This window comes from Saccostrea cucullata, unplaced genomic scaffold (assembly GCF_032062105.1).
Source record: "Saccostrea cucullata isolate Sc308-1 unplaced genomic scaffold, CSIRO_AGI_Scuc_v1 ctg4903, whole genome shotgun sequence".
Taxonomy (NCBI): domain Eukaryota; kingdom Metazoa; phylum Mollusca; class Bivalvia; order Ostreida; family Ostreidae; genus Saccostrea; species Saccostrea cuccullata.
The window spans coordinates 85038-107875 of NW_026920674.1; the positions used below are offsets into that span (position 1 = coordinate 85038).

Sequence of the window (22838 nt, forward strand, 5' to 3'; positions counted from 1 at the left end):
GTTTTACATTAAATAACCAGGGAATAAATTCTTCTTCATGATTTTCTTTTTTTTACTACTCACTTTGATTACACATTTCTCCATAATATGGTTCTTTACATCCCTCAGTACAACTCCCATTGAATCTATCACAGGTCCCGTTTACACAATTCGAACTGCATACATTACTGCAATTTTCTCCATATTTGTCGTGAAGACATTCTAAAGTTTTAATGTTTCGTTTTATTTATTTCAATGAAACATAATGTAACAAGTCATCAACTGAATATAGTACCTGCATTACAACATTCAATCATTATCGTTACGGTATCAGATATTAAAAGCCGTTTGTGAAATATCTTTACAACCAAGTTATTTACCCTCTTGAAGATATGAGAAAAATTAAGCTTCAAATTTAATGTTCACAAATACTGAATATAAAAGGTAATTATATATCTGGCATATTTAAGTAGTAAATATATTTTGGCATTGACACAATTTGGACTGCAAGTGCTAAATAAGTTAGGAAGAAATTCTAAAAGAAATATGTTTAGGTACTTATCGAAATTCAGAAAAATTTGTTATAAAACAGTATAAATGTACTAGAATTTTTAAATCATTAGTACGTATATATAAATTATCATTATTTACTTGTGTTGCAATTAGGAGGTTTCATCCAACCAGGACTGCATGTACAAGAACCATCAGTATGTTTGCAGGTACCCAAGCATTTTGAAGAACATAAACTGGAACAATTTCTACCGTAGTGTTTGAGAGGACATACTAAATAATTATATAAAATTGAAAACAATTCTCTTTGATGTGGTATTTTTATTTTAATAAAACAGCCAGATGATTGAAAGGAAACATATTTTCAAAATAACTCGATTATCAGCGTTTCAATATATTACTTGTGCTACATTTTTGTCCGGTATAACCGTCTTCACATCCATTTCGACAAATTCCGTCCACGTGATTACAAATAGCCTTATCCGCACAGTGTCCACTACAGCTCTCTTTACAGCCCTCTCCAAACCACCCGGGTGTACATTCTGTATATGTGAATAATTGATCATTTATACAAAAAGCGCCGACATTAATACTCTTGTATATATTTCTTAATAATTTAATTTTTCTACAAATCGTGTTTTAACTTTTCAAAATGAACAAATGCTTCATAGAACTACACATACAAGTATTAATTCATATATATCACAATTCTCTTTTGTGCTGTGAATTTCAGTAAATGTTTAAAACTTACCGTTCTGACACAAATCTCCCAAAAATCCATCACTACATCCCGAGTCACAGTGTCCAGTTTCCTTGTTACAAGCTTTGTCGTATAAACAATGCCCACTGCACTTGGAAGAACAATTTATGCCATAATGTCCATTGTCACACGCTGTAGTTAGGTAAACACATGTACTTATGAATGCTGTGGCTTAGTTTTATTATCACATTAAATGTAATATTTTCATACATATATTTACATTCAATATGTAATTTGCTTAGGAGATGTGAGGTTAGCTAAGGCATTCAAAACTCCATAACACGGACAAGGGGTCAAAAGTTTAAAAGGATGTCTTTTCTTTGACGTTATGAACCTTTAATGCCATGGGAATGCAACGTCATTCAATGTGTAAACGATATCAAAATTCACGCTCGTATTGAACATTATACATTTATTGACTGAGTTCTCGGGCAACATGCGTTTTGTTGGACCAAGAACCAAACTATCTGCCTGCAGAGGCTGTTAGGCCGAAGGCAGACAGTTTGGTTCGAGGGTCCGACAAAACGCATTTTGCCCGAGAACTCTGTCAATAAATGTTTTGTTATACCTTTTATTTAATTAAATTTTTTTTACATACACGTTTTTACTGTATTTCATGATGTAACATAAGTTTGTCATTGTTTTACACCAACGAATGAAAATGAGATTAAGCTCCGCCCATTCTGTGACGTAAGCGGTCCAACATCTCTCCGAGCGGTCCAACATCTCACTCAGCGGTCCAACATCGATTTTTTATGCCCGCTCAGAAAAACATTAAAAATGTTAGACTTTTTTCCCTAGAGATTTTTATAGGAACACATTTTTAGAGGTATAACAAACTAGGATGTTGCAACGACCCTTCAAATAATTGTTACTTTACCCGAGGAATAATGCATCGATTTTAAAAGGTAAAGCTTTTTTTCGGTCAAGGAAAGAATTTACAAAATAATCAAAATTTAAGCATTGAATCATTAATCTTTTTGCAAGACATAGTCTAAGAACTTCGACGGTGTGTGAAAACAAAATTTTATAACGCGATAACGCGCAAATTTCAATTTGTTTTTTCACACCATTGAAGTTCTGAGACAATATCCTGCAAAAAAAAAATCGATTCAAAGCTTAAATATAGTTTTTGTATTGATACATAGAAATAAATTTTCTTGAAAGATACATTTCTTACATCAGTGTTACTTTGAAAACCATGCGATTCCTAAATCAGTCTTAAGCTTCAGATTAGTTACTGAGGAAATCAGTTTAATCTGTAGGGGTCAATGTTCGTCAGTAGGCAGAACTTGTCCTGTTCTTTGAGACGTAATTTCGTGGATTACTCATAAATACGATGGTTCAATGAATGTAACGTTACAAAATGAAAGTTCTTGGGGGTGTTAATTTTTTGGTAAGGGTGACCTATGAAATCCACGAACATTGGTCCCCCATGAACAATGATGATTCTACAGTAATACCTTGTAGATTTATTCTTAGATACCAGATAAATAAAATGTAATTGAAACTTTTTAATAGTCTTTATCATGTACAGGATAACACATAAAGTGAACTCATTAGCATCAGATTATGATGACATGTGTTTACATGTAACATGTCATTAACATTGTATCATTGAACAGTGCTATAATTGATAGAATTCGCTCTCACTAGGAACGTGGATTTTTTTCTTTTTCATGATACATTTTATCACTGATGATTATTATTTTGCATAATATAACATTGCATATATTGGATATTTTATGAACATGGATACAAGGATTCTTTGTGTTTTCTTTATCCAAACTTGTTTTAAAGAAGTGAACAAGAGCATATTGAGAAAATAAAATATAGCGGAACATTCTTTAAAAATTATACTATGTCTATCAGTACTCTTCATCGTAAGGTCATACGCAATGTAGTGTGAACTTTATTGGGTTCTTCCCTGAAGTTGAAGAGTTCCATTAAATGAATGACCCGTGTACAATACTTTTAATGTCTATATATGGATATGTGCACTTCTTCTTAAACAATTTTGATGAAAAAATGTGGAATTTATGTTTTGTTATTTTTGTTCATTTTTCTTTGAATAATGCGAAAATTTTCACAATTTGAGATATTTTCAAAACCCCTGGTAACGCATGCTGATTTTTTTGCTTAAGAACATGTAATGGTATTGTAAGTTTAAATTCAGAATACATGTATTTTGAAAAATTATAAGTAGGCCAGGTACTTTGTGTATGTCCTTAAGGGAAAATTACAAGTAAGTTCAAACTATGTTGCTTATATCCTTTACAAGAAATCTAATTCACGTATTCTACATTACTTTTATTACACATAGATCCTGTCCATCCCAAGACACATCCTTTGACACATTCACCCGTCACGTGGTCACATGACTGTCCATCTTTACAATGTCCTGAACATCGAAATTTACAGTCCTGACCGTACGATTCTTTAAGGCAAGCTATTTTAACAAGCAAAATTTTAGAAATCAATAAGAGTTTTATCTATGGAAAATCAATTTATGACATGAAAATTCGACTTACATGATTGACACTTTTCTCCCTCCCATCCCGGCCTGCATTTCATACATTTACCATCGATAATATCACATAAAGTTCCAAAGCAATTTGGAGAACAATTCATTTTACAATTTTCTCCATACTTTCCTGAAGAGCATCCTGTTAAAGAAATATTCCTTAACTGACAAACAACAAAATTAAAAAAAAAAAAGATAAAAAAAAAATAACTCCTTTGAATTTACCTTCAACTATGACTTCACACAACTGAGAGTAAGACATTTCTTCATAACCTTCTGGATACTTTACTCCACTCAGTCTTTCATTGTAATAGATGACAAATCGTCCGTATCCTACACATTTTGTCGTGAAATTTAAGGGAGGTAAATCTGGTCCGTCTTTGTAGCACATATATCCCTCTTCTTTTGTAGTTGAATTTGAAAGGTAAAGAGAAAATCCAGCATATCTTCCCCTTTGTCTCATGACTAATCAAAAAAGAAGATGAAAATTAAAAATTTATATAACGAGGACAAAGGTCCTGTTATTTTTTTTTATAATGACTTATCTCAACATTCATTATACTTAAGCAAAAATGAATTTTAAACATAGCACAATTTCCCTTCAGTTTTATATTTAGGATTATACGTCGGTAGATCTTTCACTCCACAATCAGGAGAGAGTGATTTCGATTCTCGGCCGCGACTGACCTACGTCTATTAAAACATGGGAAAAACTGTTCTTTCTCCAAGAGCTCAGCACTTGCAGAGAAAGTTGAGGTTTGGGTCAAGTGTTAAGGTCAAAATTTGAAGCCCTTCATCGGTATATGGAAAGATCTCTACATGAGTAAATATTCTCGAATTGGACGTTAAGCATAATACAATTAATCAATGTCTTAAAAAATAACTGCAGTTTACATATTAATGCATGATCAATACAAGGCATTTTTGTTGATAGGGACAATTACAAGTTGACTGAAAGACTGCAAAAGGTTAATTGAATATCAGAACTCCGTAATTCAGTCATAATTCGATAACTTTCAGTAATCATGCAGTTGACTAAAGGTGCAAGTTTATACTGTTTTAAATGGTTAGGTGGATAGGTACGTTTGTAATGGAAAAAGAAACTTATAAAACACATTTGATGAACTTAAGATCTTGAAATTGGCAATTTAAATAAAAAGATAAAAGTTAGCAGGAATAAGACAATCTACGCATATTAAATGCATCATTTAATTTTAAGGCATGTGCAAATCTTATATTTTAGTAATTTGGAACCCCTCCCAAATAACATTAACCTTGTTTTGCTTACATGACACATACAAATGAAATATACATGTCTCATTAAAAGCAGGCTAGAAGAATCACAGAACGTTGATTTTTTCCGTTGTTGCCGACTTCCTTTTCAAAAACGAAAGTACGTCACTTTTAAAGTCCTACAGTCTGCAAAAAGTGTCCAAGCTATGTTGTGCAAATGTTATTATGAAGAGGACAGCTTAGAACATGCAGTTATTCAGAGGGACGGATGATACAGAAATCATTTAATAGCGCTGATCTCCGATTGTTAGGCACAATATTATAAATTATTCACAAGCATTACAGTAATAAGATTTTAGCATACATATCTTTCAAAATTAATCAGTTTCAATCAAAGATTTCAAAGATAAAGATTGTCATTTTTCCTCTCAGCGAAAGCATTGTTACGAATATCCTCTGCTGAATAGCCTCACATTGTCGCAAACCACGGCCAAAATGTACGATCCTCTCCCCATAGCCACAATTAAAGAGTCCCACTCTGACACAAGAGTCACTGAGCCTGTGACCATGTATTTCTCAATTTTTGAAGAGGCTACTCATCATAACTATGTTCTTAGTTAGTTTATTTAATACCCAGGATCATAGGAAAGGATTTTTAAAGAATTTATGTATTTTCAATAATCAACAGTAGAACACCGCCCCAACACCAGAAACACTGACTCAGGGGCCATAAATTTCACAGTTTGGAAAGAGACAGCCATGCTCATCATATCTACGCAGCGGTGATAAGGAAGCATACAGAATATTATTCCTTGACTAAGTCACTGAAACATTATGACGTCATAGTGGGCGAGATGACGTCAATTTTAGAACACAGATTTTCGTAATAATATTGATATTTAGAGATGTAATTTAACTCTGGGAAATAAATTGAAACGTGTAAAAATTAACAAAATAAGATGTTTTCATTTTGTTATGCTGTATCTGTCAATTTGATTAAAATCTAACAACGATAACGTCATATGTGTTCATCGAGTAACTTGGGAATTCATCGTGTCGTGTGCAGAGAATTTGGCTAAGACGGCATTGTTGCAACCACTATTGAAATAACGACCACTATTGAAATAATTATATCAATAGTGGTAGAGAGTGCATTTCAATAGCAAACATAGTTAGTAACCACTATTGAAATACAACCACTATTGAAATAATTATATCAATAGTGGTTGAGAGTGCATTTCAATAGCAAACATAGTTGGTAACCACTATTGAAATACAACCGCTATATTGAAATTATCATATCAATAGTGGTTGAGAGTGCATTTCAATAGCAAACACAATTAGTAACCACTATTGAAATACAACCACTATTGAAATAATTATATCAATAGTGGTAAAAGGATGCATTTCAATAGCAAACATACTAAGTAACCACTATTGAAATACGACCACTATTGACATAACTATATCAATACTGGTTAAGGGTGCATTTCAATAGTAAACATACTTAGTAAATACTATTGAAATTCGACCACTATTGAAATATTTATATCAATAGTGGTTCAGAGTGCATTTCAATAACAGATATACTACATGTAAGTAACCACTATTGAAAGAATTATTTCAATAGTGGGTGAGAGTGCATTTCTATATAATAACCATAGGTTTTGACCACTATTGAAATATGAGCACTATAGGAAAAAAAACTTTCACCACGTCAGCAACGTTTGAAAAAATTATTACAATATATATTGGATTCATTGTTCAAAGCACTATTGAAATCAATAAATTTATCCATATTGAAACCTTATTAAAAGTGATTTTCATTTCAATAGTGGTTGCAACCTATGTTTGTTATGAAATGAATCTTACCAACTGTTGTAATAATTATTTCAATAGTAGTCGTATTTCAACAGTGGTTACTATCTATGTTTGTTATTGAAATGCACTCTAAACCACTAATGAAATAATTATTTCAATAGTGGTTGTATTTCAATAGTTGATACTAACTATGTCTGTTATTGAAATGCACTCTCAACCACTATTGATAGAATTATTTCAATAGTGGCTGTATTTCAATAGTGGATACTAACTTTTTCTGTTATTGAAATGCACTCTCAACCACTATTGATATAATTATTTCAAAAGTGGTCGTTATTTCAATAGTGCACGTGGTTGCAACACGGCATGTACAAAGATATACGTAAAAAGAAGTTAAAAAGCAAATATCGGGAATATTATGTGAAATCCATATGGAGTTCAGTTACATAAACAGGTATGCTAATTCATTTTGCATCAATTATATTCTCTCTCGAAGACAGTCAGCTATATCTGTATCTAAGTCGGCCTTCCCTCGGTCATTCATGACAAAAATAATGCCATAGAACAACAATAAGCTGGATATTTCAAAACATAAGATTTGTACAGATGAAAAGTTCGCTTTCTAAAATACTTGGAAAGTGCTGCTAGAATCCCGAGTTAAGCATGGTTTTACGAAAATTCTCGGTTCATATGTTTAAAATTCAAACATCGGGTTAGGTTTCGTGCAGATGTGTGGAATCATTATTTTATTGACAGGACAGTTGGATTCTAGCAACACTTTTTAGTTAAAATAGATGTTTTTCGATTATATTATTTACTCAAAGAAGTTAATAAACTCCGGGGTATTGTTGTTTTGTTAGCTTTTTAGCTCACCTGAGCCGAAGGCTCAAGTGAGCTTTTCTGATCAAAATTTGTCCGTCGTCTGTCGTCGTCGTTGTTGTCATAAACTTTTCACATTTTCATCTTCTTCTCAAGAACCACTGGGCCAATTTTAACCAAACTTGGCACAAAGTATCCTTGGGTAAAGGAAATTCAAGTTTGCTCAAATGAAGGGCCACGCCCTTTTCCAAGGGGAGATAATCAAGATTTAGAGAAAAATTATCGGCATTTTTAAAAAATCTTCTCCTCAAGAACCACTGTGCCAGGAAAGATGAAACTCAACTTGGGTAAAGGAAATTCAAGTTTGCTCAAATGAAGGGCCACGCCCTTTTCCAAGGGGAGATAATCAAGATTTAGAGAAAAATTATCGGCATTTTTAAAAAATCTTCTCCTCAAGAACCACTGTGCCAGGAAAGATGAAACTCATGTGGAATCATCCTCAGATAGAGTAGATTCTAGTTTGTTCAAGTCATGACCCCCGGGGGTAGGGCGGGGCCAAAATGGCCGATCAAAATTTTACATAGGAATATATAGGAAAAATCTTTAAAAATCTTCTTCTCAATAACCACTGGACCAGGAAAGATGAAACTCATTTGGAATCATCCTCAGGTAGAGTAGATTCTAGTTTGTTCAAGTCATGACCCCTGGGGGTAGGGCGGGGCCAAAATGGCCGATCAAAGTTTTACATAGGAATATATAGGAAAAATCTTTAAAAATCTTCTTCTCCAGAACCATTGAGCTAGGAAAGATGAAACTCATGTAGAAGCATCCTCAGGTAGTGTAGATTCAAGTTTGTTCAAGTCATGACCCCTGGGGGTAGGGCGGGGCCAAAATGGCCGATCAAAGTTTTACATAGGAATATACAGGAAAAATCTTTACAAATCTTCTTCTCAAGAATCACTGGGCCAGGAAAGATGAAACGCATGTGGTATCATCCTCAGGTAGAGTAGATTCAAGTTTGTTCAAGTCATGACCCCCGGGGGTAGGGCGGGGCTAAAATGGCCGATCAAAGTTTTACATAGGAATATATAGGAAAAATCTTTAAAAACCTTCTTCTCAAGAACCATTGAAACAGGACAGATGAAACTCATGTGAAATTATCCTCAGGTAGTGTAGATTCAAGTTTGTTCAGGTCATGACCCCGGGGTAAGGATGTGGCCAAAATGGCCGACCAAAGTTTTACTTAGAAATATATAGGGAAACCTTTTAAAATCTTCTTTTCAAGTACTTCAAAGCCAGGATTAGTAATATTTGTAGGGAATCATCCTCAGGTAATGTAGATTCTAGTTCGTTCAAATTATGATCCCCTTGGGGGTTAAAATTCAACCCACCCACCCCAACTTAAATTAACTTTCAGTTCTGATCTTATATGTGTTTTTTCCTAGCTGATTTGCTCAGGTGAGCGCTGTGGCCCCTGGGCCTCTTGTTTATTAAGGAACATTTCGCTATTTATAGAAGTCACGTGATGCCGTAGTGGTGGCGCACGCCATTGCGTTAGATGTTCTTTTATCTTTATGCAATAATTGATAAAAGTTTTCGTTTATCAGTGGTTTTGGTAAATTATCAAACTTAATTTTCTCCAAAAAGTCTACATTTCCCGAGAAATGACTTTTATGCTACCTTAACATACCCGCGTACGTTTTTTGCGAATTTGTTAAATTCCCAGGATCGAGCAGAGAATATTAAAAAGAATTAATGTATTTTTCAGTTTATAATCAATAGACCCCCCACTACCCGAACCAAAGATGATACAATACAATTGTCACATATTTTGACACAGCTGTATTAAACAAACAGCTGCTCGTAACGACAATGGTAAAGCATTGATGACATTTTTGTACAGTGCGGGGTAGATTTCCATAATGATAAAAATATTGAAATAATAAAATATTATAAGCTGAATATAAAGATACCAATAACTTTAATGAAACGTTTTCACATTTGAGTGTAGAGAATAACAGAAGGTTATAAACTAAGAAAGTTGCATTATTAACATAGCAACAAGTGATTGTGATAGCTTTAAAGGACGTCTGAATCTCAATTTCTATCACAAGTGTTCACAATTGAATGCTTGAGATTACTTTCATTCCCCATAGAACTAGGATTGTCAATTAAACCATAATTTTTTGTCGGCATGGTAATTGGTATTGAGGCCCATTATGCCAAATGGAAAGAGTAAATCATTTATAAGATGTCATTTCTACTAGTAATCCGAAATATAATGTTTTATTTCCAGGAATAAAACCACTATTAACGCGCAATTTACGTTTTCCACCAACCCGATGAAGTAATTTAAGGAGCAAAGATATATATATATATATATATATATATATATATATATATATATATATATATATATATATATATATATATATATATATATATATATATATATATTTACATTTCCAATGTCTTTGTCCGAGATAAAATTACCAATTGTAAATGTAATTGATTTCATCATGAATGTTTTGGCGCGGTTCCAAAAAAACAAAAACACGTGCAGGGCGGGACAACACCTAGAGAGAAGCAGGCTTGGAGCCCGTGGATTGGCGGAATCAAAGCATGTAAATATAAGGAATAACTGTCAGATTTTTCGAATTCATGAAGATGATCAATGGATTGGCTTGTGTGATAATTTTATGCATAAACGCCTTCGGCGGCCAAAATCCAGCGCGCAGTCATACAAATTTAGTGTGTACTTAAACTCGCGAGCAGCGAGAGGTCTTCTATTCGAATAACCATCTTTATATGCAATATTCTATGCATGACCATATATTTTTGTATGTGCTCGTAGTGAAGGGACCTAAAATGTAGCATTCGCTTTTCAAAAATGCAAGGATTTTAAAAATTATATTTTTTAGATATTAACATAGCACAGAATTCATGCACACACAAAAAGCAATACCATTTATTAAGATGATAACATTGATTTAAATGGTAAGGTAATAATAAATTTGAAAGAAATTCAAACATATTTGGGATTAAACCTAATTCAATATGGAAACACATACACAAGCGCAATATTTTCAGCTAGCTACATGGATAACTGATGTTTACTTTGTATTCATTCCAACAAAGACTGAGATCGAGGAAAATTAAACGTTTTTTTTTTATTTTGGGTGGAATTATAGAATCAAAGCTAGTTTGATTTGTAGATTAGTTACTTAAAAAGAAAAGCAATTTCTGATAAATTATTTCTTTTCAGTAACAATTTAACGTCAATATTTTTTTAAGAATGTTAAATGTACTTAGGTCTATATGGAAACACAATCCTAGTACAAGGATATGCATAGGACGATAGAATCTGCTTTCTTCCTGCAATATTTTTCCAGTCGCGTTTGATTTTTAGGTCACCTGAGCCGGAGGCTCAAGTGAGCTTTTCTGATCAAAATTTGTCTGTCCTCTGTAGTTGTTGTTGTCGTCGTCGTTGTAAACTTTTCACATTTTCACTTTCTCCTCAAAAACCACAGTGCCAATTTCAAATATTTACATAGGAATACGAGGGGTGATCAAAAAGTTTGCAAACTATCTCTATTATATCTAAAAAAACACAATTCATATTATTTAAAAAGTTGGTACAGACATAGCCATACACATGTTCTATAAAAAGCATATGCTAAATAAAGTTTTGCTTTCGTGTTGGTGACATCACAATGTGAAAATGTCGTCTCGATGTAGGTCACGTGCGACAAAAAATGGTTGTCTCAGTCGTACTCTTTCAACGAACGACTGTTTCATTTATGCTATATCTGAGAAATTACTTTGCAGTAGAGTATAATAATATATACACTGTTTATTAAGACAAAAGACGCCGCATAAATTTAATCAATGATTGGATTGTTTGTTTTAGTGAGGACAGATGGTTGAAAATGATATGTGTTATGTTGCCGAGTTTGAAAAGATCAGGGTTCTCCATATTTGAAAATCTAACCATGGAGGAAGCTGTGCAAAGGCGAAGTGTTTTGTAAACACGTGTCTAACATGCGTGTTAGACATTTGTAATCTTCATTAATCAATGACTGGTTTTACAATTCTAAGCACTGCAACACAATACAATGGAAAATCTATCCTTTTTTAATGTTAAAAAATAATAATGAAATTAGAAAGGATTTATCCAATTTCTTATTTCACAATTGTACCAAAATCTGTCCAAAACTGTAGTTACATTCTGAAGAAATTTAAAGAAAAATTGTTGATACAGTAAGTCAGAGACCATGGCAATACTTTTCAGAAATTACTAATTATGAGAATTGTAGCCAGTTGTATGAAATGTTTTGTTTTAATATGACTATAAAACTGATGAATGGGAAGTATTTTTTAAAGTTAACACATAAAGGAACTTTTGAACTAGTGTCTCTTTTTCTATAACGTTTCATCTTTCTAGATACTACATTTTTCACCAAGTTTAGTTTTACTTCTCCATGTGACCGAGTGCTAAGAATAGCGCCACGCAACGTTTCATAACAGCGGGAAGTAACTCTAAAACTAAGACTAAGACGGCGATTGAGAAGTAGGCCCTTTGCACATTTGATCTGATAGGTAAAAAAGTTAAAGCTTAAAAAGCAGAGCAGGGGAATTGATTAAATACAGAGGAATATGAAATTTTCATATTTTTCTAGCACAGAAACCTGAATCGCATGCATGACTACATGTACATGTATTATCATGCTCGTAATTGTCATCTTTTATAAACCTGTTATATATCTAACAAGTTTTTGTCCTTTAAAAAATGGACTGCAATACATAGACCATATGCATGTATTTCGAACCGAAATTAAATTTTCGAAAATTTTCTAGATGGAGTGAATATTCTTATTGGTTTGTTCACATTTTTTACAATGATTTGCCTACTTATGACTGTAGTCTCAATGAAAAAATGTTAAATAAATTTTTATCTCCGATCGGCCTTTAGTTTTGTCAGTTTACAAAATCGGCTATTTTGATACATGTAACCCATAATGGCTTGGACTTGACACCTGTTCTGGATCTACAAGGATAAATCTATCATTGGAAAAATAGATTTGATGGTTCACGTATAGCACAGTTCTGTAGTACGCAGACTTTTTTGTCCGACCCCCCCCCCCCCGCTCCCCATTTTAAAAACCGTTGCTACAGACCTCTATCAAACGGTATTTGGATTGCTGACATATCAAATTATTTTGCGAGCCTTGATGCACAAAACTAATGCGGTGAAAACTTGTTCTATCTTTTAAAAGCTAGAACTAGTCTTTGAGAATGACGTTTTTCATTCAAGCTGTTAAATTACATGTATCTATATACTGCAAGTTCTTCCTACTTTTTAAAATGCTTGTGCCATAGAATCAATGTTTAGTTTATATATAAAAGGATTTGTATAAGAGAGAAATTTGGATCCGCCAATGAATATATAAATGCGATATGCGGATTTAAAAGCGCGATTTGCCAATGAATGACATATATTCTAATTCGAATAGGGCGAATTATTCTACGGGCAAGTTGCCTAAGACGCAAACTCTCTAGCATTCTTTCGCATGCGTAGCCTGTCGTTTCCCAATGTCATCCGGTTTAACCTAGCTTATATATTTACTGCGTAGACCTCAAAGTCCACGCAATAATTTAGTGAACAAGTTGAAATTTCCCAAAATTATTTACATGTGTACAGAATGATAAACTCTCAAAATATTGATCATCTGATCAGCTGATTGACTCACCATTAATTGTCTCGCTTCACACTACTGTCGCTAATTAACGACGTGTTTATTAAGCATAGATCGATTTCCTTCGAGGTATGCGGGTTACCTGGCAGTCGTAGTATAAACATAATAAACTACTCAAGTAATTAAAAAAATAGGTGATAGGACTGAAATGCACTAAAATTTAATCGTGGCGGCTGCCGATTTTAACCATGGCGCAGCTCGTTTAACCTTGGCGCACACAAATTTAACCATGGCGGGTCGTTTTATATTACACTTTTATAAAAAGCTGAATATCTTAACAATAATATATTTATCAAATACTTAAGATATCGTTTATTTTAGATCATAAACAATTAAGATATGATATAATGGAGGCACCTATTTTCTATCCTTCTGAAATAAATGTCTCTCTCGAGAGGGAAGATGTGGGATTTCATGGTCGCCATGCTTATTTTTGGAAAGAATATTCTTACCCACCCATTCTATTGCCGAGATTTGACAATTTCCGACAAAGGAACTGTTCTTTTAATAAAAAAAATAACTTACATAGAAAAAATTATTTAAATTCTGTAAAATCTTTCGTCTTTTTGTTACAAAACGCTACGGACAGGGTCAGGTGACAGCCTGTATCATGTAATTTGCGTACGAGCAGAACGGCGGAAGACGTTCATTATAATCGGAGAGGACTAATTTAAAACATATTCAACACTGAAACCAAATATTGTTTCTTTTATGGAAGTTATTGAATTAGATCGCAAACGTTTCGATCACCCCTCGTATTCTTCTGAAGAACAGACAAGTCATTACTGGTCATGCATGTATTTATATGGAAGCATCTGCAGGTAGTAAAAAGTTTGTTCAAATCTGACCCTCCCCGGGGGATATAGTAGGACCACAATGGACTATCAAGGGTTCACATAAGAATATATAGGAAAAAATTGTTTTTCTCAAGAACACCAAAGCCATTCTTGGTCATATTTATATGCAAGCATCCCCAGGTGGTGTAGAATCAAGTTTGTTCCAAATATGACCCCCGATGGAGGGACTGGGCAACATCAATGATCAAAGTTTACCATAGGAATATAAAGGAAAAAGAAATATTTAAAAATCTTCTTTTCAAGAATATCAAAGCCATGGTTGGTCAAATTTATGTGAAAGATTCCAAACGAAGTTCAGTTCAAGTTTGTTCAAAGTATCGCAGCTAAGATAAGGCCGCTCGTAAAATATCAAACGGTTCAAACTGTAGTAACTTCTCTGAACTACCTACTCAGCTATGTTATGGACCAATATGGAAAATGTGATCTTTGCACCGTTTTAATATGTATTACTTCTTTAAAAAATTTGTAACAAAGTAACTGAATACTTGTAGAAAATGTAATATAGCTATCAATAATGGATAGGAGTGGGCCGTAGTTATTACCAGTTATGTCGCACGCATCAGCTGTTTGTCACGTGACTTGTTTAAAAATAGAATTGTTAAGCTGAATGTAGGAAATGGGGATAGTGCAAGGGCATACGCTTGTTTTTCAAGAAAAAAAATTGATACACATTGAAAGAGGTTTATTTCTTTTACCCAAAAAGTGCTGGGAGCTAGTCAGTGCTGTTTACGAAGTACTTAAAATTTTGCCGTAAATGCTTATAATAGCTAAAAATTTCCAGTTCGCTTAAATTCTGTTATAAATAAAATTAATGTTATGCAGACCAGGATCAGCTCCGAACACTTTTCAAAATATACTCTCCAGGAGCAATAAATATTCCAAATTTCAGCTCAAACAAAATAGTCTATGCCCTTGCACTTTTGATGTAAATCACGAATACCCTCATCGTTTTAGCGATATTCTCCTTATTTTTTATCCCTGAGCAGCTTCAATGCTACTAGATAAATTCATATTCTATACACATTGTATTTAATAAATTATTTTCTTTTAGTTTTAATAATTAGGTTTAAAAATTAGCAATCGTATCATATTTATTTAAGCATTCTTGTTATAATTAAACCAGTAAATCTAGTCCTCTGGATCACTTGTGCTGCGTCATGTCAATGCTGATGACGTCATATTTGACGAAAGGCTTTCTTCTATTACGCGACTGTTTCGCTATCAAGCATTGTAATTTTACAAGATTTTATGAATAATCGATAAAATAAATAAATTCAAGTTGTTATTTACGCATGGTCATGCCGTTAATTAAGGGGGCCGACTATAGTTTCCATTGCGCAATATTTCGCGCATCATATTAAAATGAAGCGTATTTACTGTTATAATGCAAGTTTTTTCGCTTAATTATTAAAATCAAATGAAATTAAGAAATTATAGTTATAAAAATATAATTTCAATTTGATATAACTGATTTTTAAACCGATTTTGAAATTGATGGGTAGGTTGACGTCGTTACAGTGTGTTTTTGACGTTATGATAATCTGAAGTTCTTAATGAAAGGGGAAATAAAAATGTTATTAAAGAAAACGTAATAAACATAGGCTCTTGATATTTAAAATATAGAAACTTGAGAATATTTCCCTTATTTTTCTTATGTTTTCATATGAATCCTTTGTGTCCGTCATATTTTGTAGTACTCTATAAAAACAGTAAAATTCGTAAATTTTTTGCATTTTGAGATGCCCCCTCTGGTAACAAGACGGTAGAATTTTATGTTTCTTACATATATTGTATAATATAGTATTACTCATCAAATATTATAGTTTGAACAAAAAGTCTATTGTAGTATTTGTATAATTTGCTTTAAAGTGCTAAAAATGGGCATTTTCCTATATAATCCTATAGTAAATGTTCCTGTATTTTGAGACGGTCCCTCAAAAATACCTGGACGGTAGATTTCCCCCAAACTTTGCATGTACACTGAAATTAATGCAAGTCATATATGGTATAAAAATGAAGAGTTTCGCTATTGTAGTTTTCACACAATAAAACTATAGTCGGCCCCCTTAATTTTTGTGGCTAGTTAAATTTCAATGACGTCACAATTAAACTTCCAATACGATGTACAAGGAATGTGAACTCTGACCTTCCTTAACTAAGCCGAGTAGATACTGTGGTTTCATCAATTTTCGTTGGCATCAATTTTCGTGGATTTTGTAAAACAGACATTTTCGAGGATACGTAATTTCGTGGACAAAGGCATTGCCTATACAAATGAATGTCATATTCCGTAGTTCAATGAACATTTGAATTCGTGGATCTGCTCAACAACGAAATCCACGAAAATTAGTGCTCAACGAATATTGATGAAACCTCAGTATGACGTCATAATAGAATATGACGTCAAGTCACTGCATACTTGAGCTGACATGACGGGGAAAGTGTCATAATATTATTACACGGCATGTATATTTATTATGGGGACTTGTGTTTAATTCAAGGGTAATGGTTGTTTTTAAGCTCGCGTGTGCTGTTATAATATTTAACACTTGATATTTAAATTTCTCCAATCCTTTTGCTTGTTCGATATGCACATATTAAAGCAATAGGGAAAAATTATGTTTGAAACGCTCTCCTTACACACCCGTAGACAGAGTTAGAATTTATGAATCGTGTTTATATTGGACTGGCACAAGTGAAAGACAAGGATAAATTGAAGCTATTCTGCATGAATCTAAAAGAGAAGTATGTCTTCTAACTGATTTTTGCTGTAGGATCGTATGTAGTTTTTGTATCAATCGCGAAAAAGAGTCGAAAATATCCCTTCTTACTTTGGTAATTTTAATTTATCGTAAAATATTTTCTTCATAAGTAAAAATTAAACCTGCCCCCAGCACTTTTTATGTACCAGGGATCACGATGAATCGATCTATGTAAAAAACTTTGCACAATAATTTTATTTTGCACTTGTGCCGAAGCGATTTTTGTGCAACATTTAAGAATTTCAAAAATGTCCGTCACGTGACCAACACAGTCTTCTGACATCAAAGAAATGCTTTATTATAATACCTAATTAAACTGTTATCTCAAGTTGACTGCAATTTCAAACAAGGATCACATATTGAAATTAAAATCTAGCTCAAAATAAATATATATTTTTAAAACATTTTAAGTTTTCGGACAGCCTTATCACATCTGCGATGACCTTTGGGGTTAGGGTGGAGCCACAATTGACGATGAAAGTTTATCATAGGAGTATAGAGGAACAATCTTCAAATATCTTCTCCATCACACCAAATTAATTTAAAAGCATCCAAAGGTAGTGTAGATTCAAAATTATGACCCCGTGGATAGTGTGGAGCCACAATGGACGATTTAAAATAACATAGAAGTAGATAAGCAAAAACCTTCTTCTCAAGAACTGGAAAGCCATGGTTTGTCATTTTATTTTGAAGCATCCTCAGATAATGTAGATTCAAATTTGTTTAAATTGCATCCTCTCCATTTTACACCATCTGCCTTTTAGGGGTAGGTCGATAACACTAATGCATTAAGCTTTTTAATTCTAAACTGATTTTTTTTCTAGGCATAGTACTCAGGTAAGCGGTGTGGCACCTGGGCCTCTTGTTTGAGCTTAAAACATAAAAAAAATGTTTTCAGTAATCAACAACTGTATTCTTTTTTTTTAAACTGAAAATGTATCGAAATTCAAGTTGTTATACCCGTACTTTCTAAAGAAAGTTCGCGTATAATGTTGTTACTCATGTCCGTCCGTCGGTCTGTCCGTCTGTCACAATTTTCTTCCCTGAACTCCTCCTACATTTTAAGCAGAAGCCTAATCATCTTTTGGAAGATGGTTGGTGATGTCATGTAGATATGCAGTAAGGTTTCGAAATTTTCATTTTGCCCCGGGGGTCAAATGGGGGTCGAAAATGATGTTTTTTTTATGTAAAAAGCCACATCTTACCTGAACTCCTCTTACATTTTACACAGTAGCCTAATCATATCAAGGGAGATGGTTGGTGGTGTCATGTAGATGTTCAGTAAGTTTTTGGAATTTTGATTTTGCCCCCGGGGTCAAATTGCGCAGCACTTTTAAGGCTTACTATGAAAAATCAACGGAAAATAAAAGTGCAAAAACGGGAATTGTTTTTAAAACTGAATTTATTTTTATTCAGCTGTTCTATTATTACAGAACTTAATACTTATGAAAATAGCATAGTATAACCTACTATGTACTGTATGGAGTTTGGTTCCATCGATGGACAGTCACGTGATGAATGCGTAGTAGGTGCACGGAATGTAGATCAATAACAAATTTCAATATCGCAAGGGCATACCCTAGTTGAAATTAAAAATTCAAGCTATGAATTGTTTCTGCATACTTTGCACTTTCTGAAAACTGCTGCTGCTTTGAAAAGAATTCGCGTTGTAAAAGTTAAAATTTCAAGTAAATAGGCCAATGTCGAAATATGTTTGACTTTTACCAAATATTTTGTGTACTTATAAAGTAATGCTCTCGATTTAAATAAAGCAGCAGCACTTTTCAAGTTAAGGAACATATCCTTTATTTATATTCAAAAAATGATCAAAATTTTTGTAGTGTATGCCCTTGCAAAAGAGCGATTTAATGTGGCACCTCGATGTAAAATATACCTAACCTGAACAAAAAAAACACGACAGAATTATTTAAATACATTCTCTCGATAGTTGATGAATAATCGCACTTAACAAAAGATATACATTGGTATTTATTAGCCTATTAAAAACCTGTAAATAATATTCTGTTTTATAATAAAACACATTTTTCATTGTTAAAAAATTCCCAAATCTGCCTCTCACAGCACATGAAATACGTCATTTTTACCAAAATGACGTCATGATTGACTAGTTCATCGAGATCAGTGATTTGTTTAAAACCAGCTGTATGGGATTTATCTAGCGACTTTTGTTAATGCATTTCCAAGTTTTATTGCTGTTTATTATGCTAATACAGTTTAAAGTTGCAAATCATTTTATTTTCGGGTAATATGAGGAATGCATAAAATTCATATTTTTGTGAGACGTCACATTAAACTTTTCCCGTATAAATTAGGCCACGCCCCCTTTTTTATAGCCTTAACAGTGCTGCGTGGGGTAAAAAAATGACTTTTTTTTTATGCAAAAAGCCACATCTTGCCTGAACTCCTCTTACATTTTACACAGCAGCCTAATCATCTCTAGGGAGACAGTTGGTGGTGTCATGTAGATATGCAGTAAGGTTTCGGAATTTTTATTTTGCCCCGGGGGGTCAAATAGAGGTCGAACAATATTTTTTTTAATGTAAAAACCACATCTTGCCTTAACTCCTCTAAGATTTTACACAGTAGCATAATCATCTCTAGGGAGATGGTTGGTGGTGTCATGTAGATGTGCAGTAAAGTTTCGGAAATTTGATTTTGCCCCCGGGGGTCAAATGGGGGTCAAAAAATGACATTTTTTATGCAAAAAGCCCCGTCTCCCCTGAACTCCTCTAACATTTTACTCAGTAGCCTAATCATCTTTTAAGAGATGGTTGGTGGTGTTATGTAGATGTGCAGTTAGGTTTCGGAATTTTCATTTTGCCGGGGGGGGGGGGCAAATGGGGGTCGAAAAATGATGTTTTTTTTATGCAAAAAGCCCCGTCTTCCCTTAACTCCTCTTGAATTTGACTCAGAAACCTAAACATCTTTTAAAAGATGGTTGGTGGTGTCATGTAAATGTGCAGTAAGGTTTCGGAATTTTCATTTTGCCCGGGGGGTTAAATGGGGGTCTTTTTTTTCTAATATTGGATATGTTCTACACCCTGCTTCTAAGAACTTAAATTTCCCTAATATTGTATGCATTAGCCTTAAATCATGATCATTTGGAAAATGATTGGTTTGTTTTGTGTATGTTTAAAATGGTTTCAAAATTTGCATTTTCATGTGTCTCTTGAGAATGTTTCCATATTAATCATGCTCTTGTTGTTCTTGAAAGCACCTATTATAGCCAAAAAATAATTATACCCATGTATGGGTCACATGGTCACCTGAGCATATTATGCTCGATTTGGTGAATATATGTACATATTGCGTAAATTATTGATTTATATTGACTTTTTTCCTTGGTGAATCCCAATTTGAAGGAGTGTGCATTTAGAGACAAACACATTAGTGCGGGTATTACTGTCTCATGACAGCATCTAGTTTAAAATATTTTGTTTTAGAATAAAAGTATCAAATCAAATTCCATGAACTGCATAATTATAATCATCAACAAGTCCTTCATTTTTTTTCCCTGTTAGCTTGCAATTTAGTTTCTATGCTATATTCAATCTGTTCAGTGCATAAATTATTCTGATTTATGCAATGAACAAAATTGGCTGTCGAAATTCCATCAAGTATTGAATTAACGTATTAAGAATTTTATAGATGGTAAATTTTTGAACAGTCTTTCCAGTGTCATTGTTCTTAAATTTGTATGAAAATGAATAAGGCAAAGAAGTAAACAATTACTTTTGAAAAAATGAAGATGTCAGCAAAAATGCTTTTTAATTGATATGAGGTTACATGTAAATGAAGATTTTTTTCTTTTACCCCCTTAAACTAGATAAACAAATACTTAGAATATAACATGATGTTATGCGAATATAGCATGATATTATGCGAATATAGAGTAAGGTGAATACTATGATGAATAGTTATAAACTTGCCATATGTTTCACCCATGTCCTCAAACTGTATCTTTATGCTGTATATGCTGCCCATGTCACCTAGATCCACGTACCACTGAGCCCTTTGATATCGACTATTAGGACCAATTACATCAGGCCTTGCGCATGTAGCAGGATTCCCATCTACAGCCATTTTTGCTCCAGAACCAGTCCGAGGTAAAGTTGTACTTTGATATGCCGGATGATCGTGAGATAAAACATCTGGAAAGGACATAAATATATATTTAAACTTGTTTGTTGATTAACCTCATGTTCTAGATTAAAACAAAATTACCTAGATATATCTATACTTATCTAAATAAAAACCATTTTTATGATACATGTACGATGAGAATCATTTCATGTACTCGATGAAATTCTAGATTTAATGTTCCATATAGGCGTTGCATGATCAATTTTAAGACCACTACTTGTGCATGGGTTCGCTCAATATCTTATTTTTCAGCATGTCTGTTTTTTTCATCTTTGAAGTGTTAAAATACATTTTTATCTACACTCTTGAGTACAGAACGTTTTGGGGTTATGCACTTGATATAGAAAAAAAGAGGCATATGATGTATATGTACTTTCTGCACCCACAAAAGTATTTTTTCTAAATTTCTTTAAATGTGCTGATTTGTTTAAATTGTATGCAAAATTAACAAAAATACTATACATGTAGTTCCAAAGAATATTTGCAATTTTTGTTTCGGTTTAACGTCAAAAACTATTCGGAATTAATGTTATTTTTTCAGAAAGAGAAAGAAAATGGAATTTTGTTCAATGTTAATCATAACAATAATTGAGCACAGACCTGCTCAAGAACAATATACACATATTGCATTGACAATATTAATAAGTTTGATTTTAGGGGCAAATATTTCTAATTACCGAATATAGTACTGTATGATAACTGAAGAATCATATCTTCCTATATACGTAACTTGAAAGACCACAGAAACATTTGACAAAGAGTGCATTTAGTCTAAGCTGTGATTACATTTATCATATTAAAGTCTGGAAAATTTACTTGTAAATATAAGGGAGAGGACTATCTAAGTTTGTGGAACTTGAATCCAATCCTTTTGACATATTGTCAATAAAATATGTTCGAAACAGACAAAACAAGAACAGATAAAAGTTTTAGGAAAAATTTTGAAATAACCACTTAAATATATGTTAGGAATTTTACAATTTCTTAAAACTTTAGAAATTACTTATTATTGACAATAGAAATATTGGCCCATTGACAGTTTTCGAGCTAGCAAATATTTGAACTGTTTGAATGCTTTTTACAAACTTTTTCCTGTTCTGCTACTTCTTTCCCTTCTACTCTATTTTTCTCTTTACAACTCAATTCTGTGTTTATTCAAGATTCGTACAGAAGCTCCAGGTTCCGTCAGAGGTAAATTTCTTGATTATCCATCATGTCTTTGAAAATATTATCAGCTAATTGTCAAGGACTGGGGGATATCAGCAAACGAAGAGATGTTTTTAATTATCTAAGATTGATTGATTGATTATATACTGTTTAACGTCCCTCTCTAGAATATTTCACTGATATGGAGACGTCACCATTACCGGTGAAGGGCTGCAAATTTAAGCCTATGCTCGGCACTTAGGGCCTTTGAGCAGGGAGGGATCTTTATCGTGCCACACCTGCTGTGACACGGGGCCTCGGTTTATACGGTCTCATCCGAAGGACCGCCCCATTTAGTCGCCTTTTACGACAAGCAAGGGGTACTGAGGACCTATTCTAACCCGGATCCCCACGGGGTAATTATCTAAGAGGAATGAATTATAATATTTACTGCCTTCAAGACACTCACTTTACAACTGAAATAGAAAATGAAATCAGAAGCATGTG

The 22838-nt window shown here is 33.4% G+C and overlaps 1 protein-coding gene across 1 annotated transcript; it reads right to left on the minus strand.

The window, feature by feature from the left end:
• Nucleotides 1-55: 55 nt before the first annotated feature.
• LOC134255430 (multiple epidermal growth factor-like domains protein 10) lies at nt 56-21125 on the minus strand. The gene is made up of 8 exons (XM_062737953.1): nt 20972-21125; nt 3999-4238; nt 3781-3915; nt 3558-3698; nt 1241-1381; nt 891-1031; nt 631-762; nt 56-201 (listed from the first exon to the last, which is right to left on the minus strand). Exons 1-8 carry the CDS (start codon nt 21123-21125, stop codon nt 56-58), a joined length of 1230 nt encoding a protein of 409 aa, XP_062593937.1.
• Between the last annotated feature and the right edge of the window lie 1713 nt (nt 21126-22838).